Genomic DNA, 14961 nt, shown 5'->3' on the forward strand with positions numbered 1-14961 from the left:
GGAAAAGCGACAGGAGTGTAGCAAGGAAATGGGGAAGGGTCAGGCCCTTTGGGACACCACGCGCAGGAGTATTGTTACCAGGGGACAAGGCCTTCTTTAAATAGCTGTGAAATGTGCCGACAAAGGCGGTAAGCGTTTCTCCATCCTAAAGAAGTGCACTCCCTACCCAGCAAAAGAAAGGAACCAAACAGGCAAAAGTCCAAGGGGGTAGGGTAGAGAGGATTCCCCGTGCACGCGGAGTGGGTTTGGGGTGGGTGTTGCCCGCTCCAGCCGCAGCCCAGCACCCCCATCCCCGGAACTCCCCTGGCATCTCCGCGCCCTGCGTCCTTCTTCCCTTTTCCCTACTATTTTGATGCTTCTTAATTACATATATGTGTGTATGTGTACATATATGTAATATACATATATATACATATACATATACACACATATATACAATTATATATATAAACCCCTCTGAAGTTTGTGTTTCAGCCAAGAGGCAGAAGTCTGGGGTTCATTGCTTTGAACAATACTGAGTTTGCCTGGAGGGAGATCGCATTTTTCTCCACGAATGATACTTTTTAGGAAGAAAATAAACAATCTTAAAAATTTCCCCCAAAACATAGGAGAGAATTGCGTTTTAGCAGAAGACAAAACCAGTCCCCCCAATTCTTTTTTAGAGACTCCCAGTTTTAATCATTGTCGAAAGAGACCAGCACAGTGAGTGACTTAATACTTACCTGATGGGAGCGCAAAGGTATTTGCGGTCTAATTTTACTGGATGCGCGCACATTTCCCCGACTACCTGGGCAGGTTTGATCTTTGAGGCCGCTTACTGATTCGCGCCCCCAACCCCGGAGAATTGGAACCTTCCCATGTAGTCGCTGTTTATTAGATACAACACTCGGTTTGATTTTCCTCTGTTCTCCAAAACTCGGTTTAGTGGTTTAGCAGGGGGCTTCGCAGGGTGGGGGACGCGGGGGAAATCGGCGGGTGTGGAGTGATCAGTGATGGGAGCCCGTCCCGGCCGCCTTTGGCCGGGATGCTGGGCCGGCGCGGTTGACCCGCCAACGTCTATTGCTGCTGTAGGCAGAGCGGTGAGCCCCAAGTCTGTCTGCGAGGGCTGTCAACGGGTCATCTCGGACAGGTTTCTGCTGCGGCTCAACGACAGCTTCTGGCATGAGCAGTGCGTGCAGTGCGCCTCCTGCAAAGAGCCCCTGGAGACCACCTGCTTCTACCGGGACAAGAAGCTCTACTGCAAGTATGACTACGAGAAGTAAGTGTCCGCGCCGCCGGAGCGCGCCCCCCAGACAGTCACCAGCCAGCACGGGAGCCTCGGGCCTCCTTTACCCCCATCCGCTTCCCGGAGGCTCGAGAGGCGCCCGCACACCCGGAGGCGCAGAAATCCCATCCACCCCCAGCTTGTTGTACACTCCCCGCGGCCGCGGGCAGCGCGCCGGGCGCCCAGGCACCGCCCGGGCGGCGGGGGCGCGAGCGACGGCTCCCTCCACCGTGTGCTGGCCGGGTTTGCAGGCCTCGCGGGCTCCGACTCCGACTTGACGCACCTCCGTGGGGGCTCCCACCCCCACGAAGCCTGTTCCCATCTCTCCCCTTCACGGGGGTGCCCCCGGGGCTGCCAGGAGCTCAGGTCTCCGCGCGGGTTCCGACGCCGCCTCACCCGCGTGTCCGCGCCGCGCACGAGATTCGGGAGAGCGGTGTTCATGCGGTGCTCCCCGGGTGCTCCCGCGGCTTCCGTGCCCCGCGCGGCGCGCGTTACCCGCTCGGCTTTGTCCACTGGCGGTCCCCGACAGATTGGGCTCAGGGCGCTGCCGTCCCTCTGAGCTCCGCGCACACCCTGTGTGCCCTTTCTCTCACTGTCCCCGACCCTCCCGGCCCCGGTTCTCAAAAACTCTGGGGCGCAGGGGCAGTTAGGCCAGAAGCGGGGCCTGATTTGAGGCGCCCTCCTAGGTCCCGCATCTCCACCCCCCTCCCCCCACTAATTCCCTTGTGGGTGTGGATTGCAGCCTTGCAGCGGATTCAGTTCTCTCCTGCCCACGGGAACGTTCTAGTGTGTTTTGAGGAGAATTAGGCGGCAGGTATTTAAGAAAGTAGATTATTTTGAACCTAGATTTCTGTAATGCCTAAAGCCTGGATGCGGCAGGGAAGAGGGAGTTAGAAGGATTTCCTGGTTCTCACCAGGCAGGCCCGGAGTTGCTGAGTGGGTCCGTGGAGAGGGAACTACTTGGCCTTGTCACAATGGCTAGTTCATAGGGACACCGACTTCTCAAAGCTGCGCAGGGCGGCATCGGAGGAACGCAAAGCCGCCGAAACGCAGGCCTCTGTTTTTGCACACTAGGATTGGTATCTGTGAGTGAGCGGATGCGCGTGCGCGCGGAAAATTCCGCATTCGTTACTGGTGCATAAAAGGGGCCCGCACTACTGAGGATAATCAAGGGAGGGGCAGTGTGCATGAAGTGCAGTGTCTATCGTGTTGTTAAAAACGCAGTGAGGGGGGCTGTGCAGAAATCTCCACGCAACAACGACAAAACGTTGAGAACGAACACAGATCTTTTTTTTTTTTCCCCCAGTGTTTCCTGGGCTATGAGGTTTACCAAAAACTGGCAACGGCGTTTATACCCAGTGACCACACACACACAGTGTTTTTTCTGCCTCCCGGTGCTCCTTTGCCATAGTACATTTGAATTCCACCCTCACGTGGAAAGGGTACTGGGCATTCATGCTTGGAAAGATAACTTTACATTTGTTAGCCCTAAAAAGAAGACATGTTCGATGTGGGGCGAGTTGGACAATCCAGAAACGTATAAAGAAATGAAAACACACGGACCACTTTACAAAGTGGTAATTATGGTTAACATTTTTTAAAGAAGACATGCCTGTATCTGTTCTTGGTTGTCTGTTTGCTGCCAGGGTGTCTGAGTGAAAAGTGCAATTTTTGGGGAATTAAGCAGATTTTGCCCACAGAACTTCAAGTATCACCTTTGGATAAAGCTTCTGGTGCATTGCTGGATTCCCCCCGCCCCGCCCCCCGCATCTTGCTTTTCATCTAAAGGTTTTGGGATTGTGTAGACCCAATCTTTATCTTTCTGCTTATAGATTACTGAAATGTCCACATCCTTCAGGCACAACACTAGCGAATTCAAAAGTATTGGAGCTTAGGAAAGGATTTGGGTTGTGAATTTCTATTCTGTTTGTTAAAAAAAAAAATCACGAATCAAAGAAGGCCTGAGGGTCAACACAGCTGTCTGGCCAGTCAGATCTTCTTTAAGGAAGTCAGGCTGTGTCAAGAGGGGAAGAAACAGTTGTTGTAAAGTACTTAACACAACAATGTCCCTTCCATTTCAGCCCCCAGGTTTGGCCTCCGTTTGGGCTTATTAGCCCACTAGGGTCAGTTCTCCCCTCACAGCTATTTCTGCAAAGGGAAAATTGCAGGGATCAGCTTGCCAGCTGTTGGCCAGAACCAAGGCGATTTTGTAAAGGGGTGCGAGCTGCATTGTTGGGAGAGACGTTGGTGTTACGATGAGGGATTTTAATTTTAATTTTAACATATTTTCCGGAAACACAGACGTCAGAGTGGGGTTGCTTGTACTCTTTAACTCACGGCACGCTGTCAGCACTGGTCTGTGCCTACCCCTCAATTTCTTTTCTTTCTTTCGCTTTTTTCTTTTCTTTTCTTTTCTTTTCTTTTCTTTTCTTTTCTTTTCTTTTCTTTTCTTTTCTTTTCTTTTCTTTTCTTTTTTTTTAGGATGAGGATTGTTTCTCCTCTGTTCTCCATCCCAATCCCATTCTTCTTCCAACAAAATGGGGTTTTAACATGTCTGATGATCTGAATGGCATTCGCACGCAGGGTAGTTGCTGTAGGAGAGGAAAGAGGTTGGTGTATTTGTTTCAGAATGTGGCTCAAGACAAAGTCCTTTATTCAGCAAGCTGTTTTCAGGCTTCCCTAGGTAAGTCCCCCGGCTGCCTCGGTGGTGAGAGGCTCTGAGATTGGATCTCAGAGCTGCCTTCAGGGGGCTTGCAGCCCAGCCCTTTGGCCTTCTATGTTCTATCAACTTTCCCAGAAGCCTCTCCTAAGTGCAGACTAGGTGTTGCCTAGAAGCTCTCTGGCACGACCAGATCTTTATCCTCCAGAGGGACCATTCCGTTTCAGATGCTCCTCTCGAGACAGTCACGGAGAACACTTTTCCTCTTTAATAAATAGATACTTAACAGTTTTGCCCTTTTGGGCCAACGGGGAGGAAAATGAGATGGGAGAGAGGTGGTGGGACAGCATGGGGGTCAGCGAGGAAGCATGTCATAAAAACACAGATCGGGCAGTGCCCTGCTCTCCAAATCCACAAGTTTGAGTGCTTTTCCTACACCTTAAAATGAAAGCGTGTACGTATAGCTCACGTGCAGTCTTCAGTGAAGGTCACAAACATAATATTAAAGCGAGTTTATTATATTCATTTTGGCCATTTGTGCATTTCTGGCTGTGGGGCAGTTTTGCATTTGAATTATGAGCCCCCCCTCTTCTCGATGTCAGGTGGCCAGCTAGAAAGTGGAAATTCTACCCTGTCAACTAGCTGTTACACCTTCTTGGTGTCAAACACCAAATTTGTCTAATTAAAAAAAAAATGGAATTGACAATGGCAACCTTAGACACAGCCATTCATTTAAAACTTCGGGATGTTTTGCTAAATATGTGTCTCATACATTATGACACCCTTAGGAATCATTTATCTTCTGATCATCCAAAACAAATACATTTAGAGAATTGGTGGAGGTGTACTAAGCAATATAAAACACAAGGGTACTCTATAGGTGTGGACGTTTAAAAACTGAATTCAACTGTTTTCAGCGTTCCTGAAAGTTAGCAGACAACCAAAATATTTTCCAGCCTAGGGGACTTCTATTTATATAACTGTTGTTCCCTATTTAACTGAGTCCTCTATGATCTGGGTAGTTTGGAGTTTTCCCTGAATTTGTTCCAAACAAATAGTGTAGTCGGACTTTAGCTGGAGACAGAAGAGGCTGCTGAATCACGGGAATGTGGTAATACAATAGATAATTAAGCCTTCTGGAAGGGATCCCACATTTAAATCAAGTTTATATTGTTTCTTTCATGTGCCTGGCAGCTCGGTGCGTCAGCCGGGGCCCTCTCCTCTCACATATGAAGTTTATCATTATCCCTTAGATTGTTCTGGACATCCTAGGAGCAGTGTGGGATAGCTGCTGTCATCAGAGCTGTTCTCATAACATCGCAACTCCTCGCATGTCAGCAAATCCCAGGCCTTGGGAGACCTTTCCTCAGAGGGCCGCGCCATGTTTTCTCCCCTTTCTTGTGGAGCGGACCAATTTTCTGAAGACAGGGACTGAAATGGGACAAAAGGGATATCACGTTTAGAGCTTTCCCCGTACCTTGCCTTCGACCTGCTGATTGGCAGGTCCTCAGGAAAAAAAAAAATGGCTGAGGTAATGAGCTCTATTAGGACCAGTAATGAACTAATTCTGCATTTTATCAAGGTAGCGTAGGATGTGTGTGTGTGTAGGGAGGAGAATTAGTGTGGTTTTATGACTGGGACATTGCTTGGAGATCAAAATTGGGCATGCAGTTCCTCATAAAAGGAGCCTACCGATGAAATTACAGAGGCAATTGTTAGGGTTTTTTTTTTTTTTTCTCCGCACTTTATCTTTTGTTGGCCCCACTCCTGGCATAATAAAATATAAGGAATATAAAAATCAAACACAGCGAGGTAATAAATTGATGTCTGCATTAAATTGCAGGGCGGTTTTAGCTCGGGATAAGCACCGTCCATGGGCTGTGGTATGTGTTGGTACAGGCCGCGTAATCTCTTTTTTTTTATTTCAAGGGTGATTGGAAACAGTCCTTGCTTAGAGGTGTTTTCTCTTTTTATATGTATTGGTCCCTGGGTAGGACTTCCTTGGAATCTAAGACCTAACATTTTGAAATAAAATTAGACAGCACAAGTAGATATTAATAGTATTCTGGGAATTAGATATGAACATTGCTTTTCAGAGTAGGTTATGGGATTCTTTTGATCCTTAAGTGCATGGAGCACATTATAAAAAGTTATGTATCCGATCCAGTTCTACTCACTCTGGAGTCCTGGGACTTTTGTCATCCACCTGGGCAAGGGATTGCTTTTGCTTTCAGATTTTAGGGACAAGAGCTTTCCTGAAAGTTCATTGCTTGCCTTGCTTTTCGGTTTCATTTTTCTTATTTCCAACCTTTGTATTAACCAAGATCCCATGACGGATTTTGGAGGGGCCTCGTCATCGTTGCTTTTTAATTCGGGAAAAATTGCTTTGGAGATAATGAGCAGGTGCCTGTTTCTCTAACGAGAACGATTCCATTTCTTAAATTATCAGCCTATGATTTTTTACGGTCAAAGAAATTATTTGGGTCACAGTGTTTACAAGTGAGCAAAGAGATGAGGGTTTAAAATGCTCGTTATGTTTTCAGAACTTTGTTGAAGCCTCTTAGAGTAAATGCATGTGCAAAATGCCATTGTTGGATCATATCAAGTGCAAAATAACACCCATACTGAATCCCGTTAACTTGATTGTTAGGTACACTTGTACAACACTAGGAAAAAAATGTGCAATCACATGGAAAGATTTGAAAATAATTTCTGCTGTGGGGCGCCTGGGTGGCTCAGTCAGTTAAGCATCTGACTCTTGGTTTTGGCTCAGGTCATGATCTCACGGGTTCGTGAGTTTGAGCCCTCCCCCACCCCTCTTCAGGCTCTGGGCTGGCAGCATGGAACCTGCTTGGGATCCTCTCTCTCCCTCTCTCTCTGCCCCTCCCCGACTCATGCTGTCTCTGTCTCTTTCGAAATAAAGAAATAAACTTAAACAATATTAAAAATAATATCTGGGGGTGGTGTCGGGGTGGCTCAGTCGGTTGAGCGTCTGACTTCGGCTCGGGTCATGATCTCACGGTTCTTGAGTTTGTGCCCCACATCAGGCTCTGTGCTGACAGCTCACAGCCTGGAGCCTGCTTCGGATTCTGTGTCTCCCTTTCTCTCTGCCCCTTCTCCCTTGTGCTCTGTCTCTCTCTCTCTCAAAAATAAACATTAAAAAAAGAAACAAAAAAAATAATTTCTACCATAACTATGAAATCAGCCCTATTTTAGTGCTTTTCTTTTCTTTTCTTTTCTTTTTTTTTTTTAATATCTTTCCAATGTGGATTTTGCAGTGCCCTTCTGCGTCTTCAGAGGGAGGTTCTTAGGAAGACACTTGTGGGCTGGGATGAGAGGACTGGGGGCTTCTGGGCTGGAAGTGCCCCTCTCACTCTCTGCACAGAGCAAGGGGCTCCTCTTTTTCTCCCCCCTAGGAATACCTGGGTTTTTCTGTAAGTCTCTTAGTGACGTGTAGGACAGCACTATTGGCTGCAGCCCTTTCAGATCTGGTTTGGGAAAGTTGGTGATTTCAGGAGCAAAATGTAGAAACGGTTCTGATCTCATTGGAGGGCAGAGAAAAGAGGCCCTTACCTCCTGTGTGCCTGTTTTGCTGGAACCTACAGGAAAACTGGCTTGGTGCACCTTAGGATTTACAGTGCCTCCTTAGTGTTTTTTTTTTTTTTTTTTTTTTTAATTTTCTTTTTTAACATTTATTTATTATTGACAGACAGAGAGACACAGAGCATGAGCAGGGAAGGGGCAGAGAGAGGGGGAGACACAGAATCCGAAGCAGGCTCTAGGCTCTGAGCTGTCAGCACAGAGCCTGACTCGGGGCTCGAACTCACAAACCGTGAGATCGTGATCTGAGCCGAAGTCTGTCGCTGAACCAACTGAGCCACCCAGGCGCCCCACCTCCTTAGTCTTTTTGACTAGCATGAGGTGGGACGCTTTCATCAGTTTATCACAATTAGAATTAGTTACGTTACTGCTGCCCAGTGTCGGCTGCCGTTTTGTGTCTCTTTGTCACATATTAAATGACACTCAGCCAACTGTCTTGCTGAAATGAAGCGAACACCTTCCAAATGTCAAATTGTTATTTTAGTCAAGCACAATTATCTGTCTCTATATTTTTAACCAAGACGAAATTAATAAAATTGCTGTGGCCCTGGCATTAATTAGCAGGAGGATTAGATCTGTATCGGCTAAAAAGGAGGTGTAAACACCGTAATCTTGCTACATGTTTGTTTTCACACTCCTGAAAATAAATAAAATGAGACTTAGGGTAGGGATTAAGTTTCTTTTGGCATTAGACAGCAGATTCAATTGGAATGCGGCAGAAACACTGAAGTATTAGTGAGGACATTATGGAAGGAATCAAACTGGGGCCCTGCATCGGCTTCCCACCTTGTGTGTCTGCTTAGTCCCATCACAAATAACCCCATCTGGGTAGTTAGAAAAGATTTTGAAAACCTACCTCTGTGCTGTTCTCCTCGGTGGTGAACCAGGGCAGCTGAGTCACCTGTGGAGCCCGGCTGGCCTGCTTGGATTAGCCAGAAGAGAAGGAAACCATTGCCAGATTCCCCATGAGCGCACCATCATGTCGTAACAACTAAAAATACAAAACGGACCGTGCTTTTCCTAGTCCTTGAGCTAAAGCTCCGCGAAGGAGTTAGTCTGGTCTCTCCCAGCCTTTCGAGATTCTAGTTTGGGGGATCCTATTTTTGGATAACAGCAAATATGTCTGGCTTTTGTGACTCCAGTGTCTCCCCACCCTGTTAGGTTTGCGTTTTATCATTATTATCCTATCACGGACCAGCCCTGATAGATGCCTGGCCACTATGGATCGGCCTACCTTGCCTGACAGGCCCAATTAAACTCTGTGCATGTAACACATATCTGTAGCATCCAGCATTGCTGGGATTGGACCGCATGCTCTATCTAGCGTTCACATCTGGCCCCGTCCCATCCTGCCTCCCCCTCACTCCCCTATGCCCTGTGGAATTCTAGTAACTTGACTCTTGCCAGCATCAGATATTACTTAAATACCATCTCATCAACTGCCTCATTTTTTTCTCCCCCCCCCCCCCCCACCAACCCCCAGGCCACCCTTATGGACCATTAGTCCTCTTTTGATTTGCTCACTTGGAGGAAAGTAATCAGTCTTCTGGACATAAAAGTCCTAGTCCTGTCACACGGCCACCCAGTTACGGACCAGGGCTCAGCTCAGTAGTTGGCAAGGGGCGTAACCCTCAGGTTTGCATGATCCCATGACCATTGCTCTTTGGGTGACCATTTAGGGGCCCCTGACCATCTGCTGAGTGTGCCTGGTGCCTCCGTGGATGCCGCCTTATGCCCTGGCACTCTAAATGGATGTTTTTGGCGGGTCAGAGAGAAGCCAGTTAGGATTGTGATGGGATGTACAAGCACCGCCCCTCGTCTGCTTCTTTCTGCTTCTCTGCACGTGGCGCTTCTCCAGCCTGGAAGGAAGCATCCTTTATCTCTTGAGCACCAGGTTCTGCTGCTGCTGCTGCTGTGGGGACGGATCTTTCCCGCAGCCCCCTCTCCAGATCTATGGCCCTTCAGCTACACCACAGCCACGCCTTGACTCACAGTTGTGGTGCCTCCTCCCTATGGAGCCTCAGGAACCTTTAAAAGGATTTTTGAAAACAAAACAAAACAAAACACCCCCTCCTGAACTCCAGATTAGCCTCTTAAGCTCATTAAAGTTCCTTTAAATACCAAAATGTTGGGCTCCTGGGGACTATCCCCCCAAACCATATTTTCATTCTTCACATTGTTGTCATTCACTGTGCAGCAGATCAAGGGCAGCTCCCTCTGGGCCCAGAAACGGTCCCCTCTCTCTCTGCAGGAGGGTCCAAATATGTCTTTGTCTGAGTACTCGAATAGCCTGAACCTAACTAAGTATGAGCTGATGCCAGCTTGGCCTGGGGCCCCCAGCTCCACGCTGGAGAGGAGGTTGGTGTCTTTGGGGATAAGATGGGGCCCCACGAGGGGAATGGGCAGGTGAATGGAGAAGACGTGGCTTGTACAGTTTTCAGGAGCTTGGTAGTCACTGGGCCCCTCTCCGTCACTGGGGAGAACCAGGATGGATGAGTGCTCCAGTGGCCCAGATTGAAAGGACTTCCCTCGTCCTGGAGAACGAGGCTGGCTTTGGGAGCCCTCTTTCTGGGACCCAGTAGAAACGCCAGAGCCCAGTTTCTGGACCGTCACAGTTCAGAGGTGGGTTTTTAGGGCCCTACCTGCCTTTTGCTCGATGCTCTCCCCTTTACTTCAGCCTCTTTTCCAACAAGCCTCCATAATACACCCACCCCCTCTCTGTCATTTCAGGCTTCCTTCCCTAAAGCTGGCTCTTGGGGAGAGCTTTCTGGTTTTGACAGTGGAACAAATCCTTTTTAACATAACCATCCAGAGTTTCCTCCCCTGCTGCTGGCTCCTCTCACCCCTTCTCCTCCTGCCCCTCCTCACATTGTAGCAGGGATTCCTTTGTACACACAGACAGTCATGGCCGCCATCTTCGCAGGGATACGGGCACAGCTCCTCAGAGATGAAAACCAGTCGGCAGTGCCATGAGGTATACTTTGGAAACCCAGAGGGGAAGAACATTCCAGAAGACCCTCCCTTGCATTTCTTTGGCAGGAGTGTTGCTTGGTCCCTGTGTCTCTCTTTCCCTTGGGGCTCTGTGCACCTGGCCTCCCTAGATTCAACGAGAGCACTAGTGACACAAGCCCATTTTCAGGATCTCAGCTCAGTCTTTCCTTCTTGCCTATCTTGTGCTGTGAACCCATCTTGTGACCTTTTAAATTTCATATTATCCTGTGTACAGGCTAGAGCCTGGTCTTGGCTGTCAAGGTGGGCAGGATATTATAAAATAATGCACGCTGGGATGTACATGAGAATGTGGTATTCTTTCAAAGATACTTTTTTAACTTGAAGGGTGTTCGTTCAAAAAGGAATGACTATCTTTCAGTAGAATTTTAGGTCATAGAACGGGACCAGTATATGGAGATAATTTTGGGCAGAAAGCAAATACTGTAACACTTTGTAGGGCGCCGTCCTGTTTGTCTGTATGTAAGGCTGGGCTGTGATTACACACCCACTCCTTTTCTTCTAGGTTTTGTTTTCTCCATGCTCTGCTGTTGGTTGGGGTCCTGCATTTCAGAAGTCCATATCCATAGATGGAAGGGGTTGGACAGGTGGCTATGGATGGTTTGGCCACTGCACAGCTCCCTCCATTACTGGAAGAATAATTGGGCACACATGTCCTACTGGCAAGAGATGTCTAAGCCACAACGTCCTTATCTGTATGAAGGAAGACGCTAAAAACCTCATAGTGTTATTGTGATAATTAAATCAGAAAAAGAATAGGAAAAGCTTTTTGGTAAAATAAAGAGAGCTATACAAGTTGGGTATTACTGTTGATTTTTTTTTTTTTTTTATGTGAGTCAATTAATACAGATTCTCAGGAGCTGTGCAGGACAGCCCTGTGTGGATTAGTGGCTAAGAGCATAGATTGTGGACACAGGGTATCTGGGATCAAATCCTTGCTCTGTTAACTCACTAGCCCCTTCCTTGTATGAAGGTCTTAACTTTCTCTGTTCCTGTTTTCTTTCTCTAAAATGGGGATAATGATAGTACCAACCTCATGGGGTCATTTAGGATTGTTTATAAAGCGTGCAGGTCAGTGTTTTTCTCATAGGAAGTGCCATAAAGGGGTGTGTTACGAAAAGTGTATCCTTTTCTGTTTCTTTTTAAGATTTTTTTCATGGTTAAGCAATCTCTACACCTAACGTAGGGCTCAAACTCACAACCCTGAGATCTAGAACAACACGCTCCACTGACTGAGCCGGCCAGGAGCACAACCTCTTCTTTGACATTTTGGAAGAGCCTTCACGTGTATTATCTGTACTGGACCTCACAACAATTTTAAAAGTTAGATAAGAAGAGGTGTTTTTTTTTTTTTTTTCCTCCCCCTGCATTTTATAGCCGAGGAAACTGAGGCTCAGAGGGTTTAAGAGCTTGCCTAAGGTCACACCGTTGGTAAAGAGGGAAGCTGGGATGCTGTCCCCAGCCGCTGACTCCTGGTCCAATGGCCTTTCCTCTAAATCACACCATCTGCTGCTTGAATTCTGGTGTGCACACCCCAGTGAGATCACAGTTCTCAGTTTGTCCTGTTGAACCAGCTCTTGGAAAACAAGTCCCCACCTGCTAGATACTGAAGCTTTCAGGCAGCCTTCTGACGGTCAGCTGTTTATAGATTCCCTGGCTTTAAAGGAAGTTTTCTGGATTTGGGGATGGCCTGTGTGTGTGTGTGTGTGTGTGTGTGTGTGTGTGTGAGAAAGCTGCTAGGGTACACCCATCACTCCTGTTTATCAAACTCCACACACACAGAGCTGTCCTGCCCCCATCCTTTCCTGGCCTGGCCCATCTGCATTGGTTGCCATTTTTCTCTAAGCTTAGCTCTTCTTCCCCACCGGAAGAATGACAAAAAGGCAGACAAGCATCCATTTTCCTTCTCTCCCGCTCCCAGAGTTTGCTATTGGTGGCTTGTTCTGGGAGCCTGTCTGCACATTTGGCAGCAGAACTGTTAAATATCAGATCTGGAGCCTTCCAAACATAACTTCCATTGGGACTAGCCAACAGCTGTCCATCCATTCCTTGGATAACCCTCTTCCAAGGTTTCTCCTGAACTGTGTTGTATTTCCAAGCAAGCCCCGGCCTCAGCTAGAAAAGATCCCGCTGTGTCCTGGTAGGAGGCTGATTTTCAGAATTGTTGACTGCGTCTTGTTTATTACTTGGCCTAGCCGGATTAAAACAGGGATCATGGAATCTCTTTAAGGAAATTAAATATTCCTGTATGGTATTATTTCACTTGCCAGGGCGGACACTGGGTTCATTTAAAACTAGTTCCAGGATTTTTAGAGGGATGGAATGTATGTCTGAATTTAATCTCTGTAAACTGGCATTCGATGAGACTAGAGGGCTCAGGTACTACATGAGTAACTGCATGCATTTTACCGAGTTGTATGTGAATTTCTCAAATTGAAAATTAAACGAAATGTTATAAGCAGTTGGTTCATTAATTAAATAAATCACTCATTCACTTAATCAAACAGACTTATTAAAGTTCTCTATGTGCCAGGTATGTAAAAAGTGAGAAAATGAAGCACCGATGTATTAACAATCTAGCAGAGACCGTATGGAGACATAAATTAAACAGATGCATAAGAGAAGAATAAGATTGTTTTGAAAGAGGCGTGGCCCGTAGGCCAGAGAACTAACTTAAGCCCCTTGGTTCCATTACTCTGTGCCATTCATTATCTTCGTAGAGCTTATCACAATATGAAGTATATTATTTGTTGCTTTATTGTCTATGTCACTGGGTCTTAAACTCTGTGAGGGCAGGGACCTTCCTGTTTTTGTTTCGTGTTTTGTTTCTCAATTCCCATGTCTCCAGCATCTTGCACAGTATTTGACACAGAGTAGGCATTAGACAAATATGTGTTGTTTGCATGGAGAAGTTAATCAGTGGGTGACTTCCTTGTGGGTGTTGTAAGAGCTTCATGGAAGAGGGGACAGACAAGAAACCAATAAATAACGGGCATATTTCAAGTTGTGGTCAGCACCAAGGAGGTGATGACCGGTAGATAGTAATACAGAACCAAGGGACACCAGGCTTGTGGATATAGTATCCTATAAGTCACAAGAAGAGGGGAGTGCCCAAGGGGAGGCCACACAGAATGAGAAGACCACTGGCGTTTCAAGAAGCCTATCTGTGGTGGGATGGCAGAGGCAAGAAAGAATGCTAGAATGAGTGGGGCTTTAGAAGACAGGGCAGTGGTGGGGACTTTCCAAAAGTAGGGCTGCCTGTTTGGTCTTGGAATTGGAGTCATTGATAACCTTATCAAGGGTAGTTTCTCGGGGCGCCTGGGTGGCTCAGTTGGTTGAGTGTCGTCCGACTCTTGATTTTGGCTCAGGTCATGATCCCAGGGTGTGGGATCAAACCTTGTGCCAGGCTCTGCACTGAGCGTGGAGCCTGCTTGAGATTCTCTCTCTGTCTGTCTGTCCGTCTCTCTTTCTCTGCCTCTCCCCTGCTCACTCACGCTCTCTCTCTCTCTCTCTCAGAAAAAAAGAGTAGTTTCATCAGAGGCATAGAAGGGATGGGACAACATTTTAATGGGCTGTAGAGTAAACAGTAGTTGAAGGGAGTGATATGGCCAGTTCTTCTGAGAAGGTGGACAGCAGAAGAAAGATCAGAAGGAAAAAAAGGCAGTACCTGGGGTGGAGCTAGAATGAGGGGAAGGTGTTGTAGGATGGGCTAGTTTTGAGCCTCCGTGATGACTAAGATGAGGTTAGCTGGGAAAAGGAGGAGGTTGGGGATCCAGGAGAGTGAGGGGCATCCAGTTGACAAAGGAGAAGCTTGGGAAAGGGGCAGGGATGCATGTGGGGCATGGTGTCTGGCCCCACTCTCCTCTTTTCCAACCGTTGATTCCCTTTGTCCTTTTGTGCCCTTCTCTGTGAATTAGCTGGAAGTGACACCCCAGAACAGAGGCCGACAGAAGGTGGGTCTGTTTTCTGTCACTCCTCAGGTAGCCACTGTCGCTTCCCACATTGCTTCCTTCCCAAGGCCACTCTGGTTCATGGGCTTGAGGTGGGTGCTGAGTAAGGCTCCAGCCTGTGTCCTTCTTTTTCAGACACGAGTTGTCTTAGTGTGAACCTCCCTCATCTATCATTTCTCTGTCTCCACTCCTCATCAGTCAGAACTCCATTTGGTTACAGTGTGGTCCAAGGTCTGCTCTGTGTGGTTGGCTCCCCGGGACAGGTGTGCAAGCCTCCCCAGGCCTGGGGCTGGGCATCTGTGCTTGGCACCTAGACCCTCCACATGCCTGGCAGTTGAAGGGCCTTTGCTTGCTGATACTCAGGAGAAACCCGAAGAGAAGAGCATCCAGGATGGGGACGCTGTCCTCCTTGTTGGCCATGGCGGCCCGGTCTCTCCACCTGGCCATCGCTGATCATGGTCTCATTCACGTGATTGGTT

At 47.6% G+C, this 14961-nt stretch overlaps 1 protein-coding gene across 1 annotated transcript in view; it reads left to right on the forward strand.

Moving 5' to 3' along the window:
* LMX1A (LIM homeobox transcription factor 1 alpha) overlaps window positions 1-14961 on the forward strand; it is a 159532-nt gene that overhangs the window by 2189 nt on the left and 142382 nt on the right. Inside the window, exon 3 of the mRNA XM_042925781.1 lies at window positions 1072-1258. Within this exon, the coding sequence (XP_042781715.1) occupies window positions 1072-1258 (187 nt within the window). The remainder of the gene's footprint in view (window positions 1-1071; window positions 1259-14961) is intronic.

This window comes from Panthera leo, chromosome F3 (assembly GCF_018350215.1).
Source record: "Panthera leo isolate Ple1 chromosome F3, P.leo_Ple1_pat1.1, whole genome shotgun sequence".
Taxonomy (NCBI): domain Eukaryota; kingdom Metazoa; phylum Chordata; class Mammalia; order Carnivora; family Felidae; genus Panthera; species Panthera leo.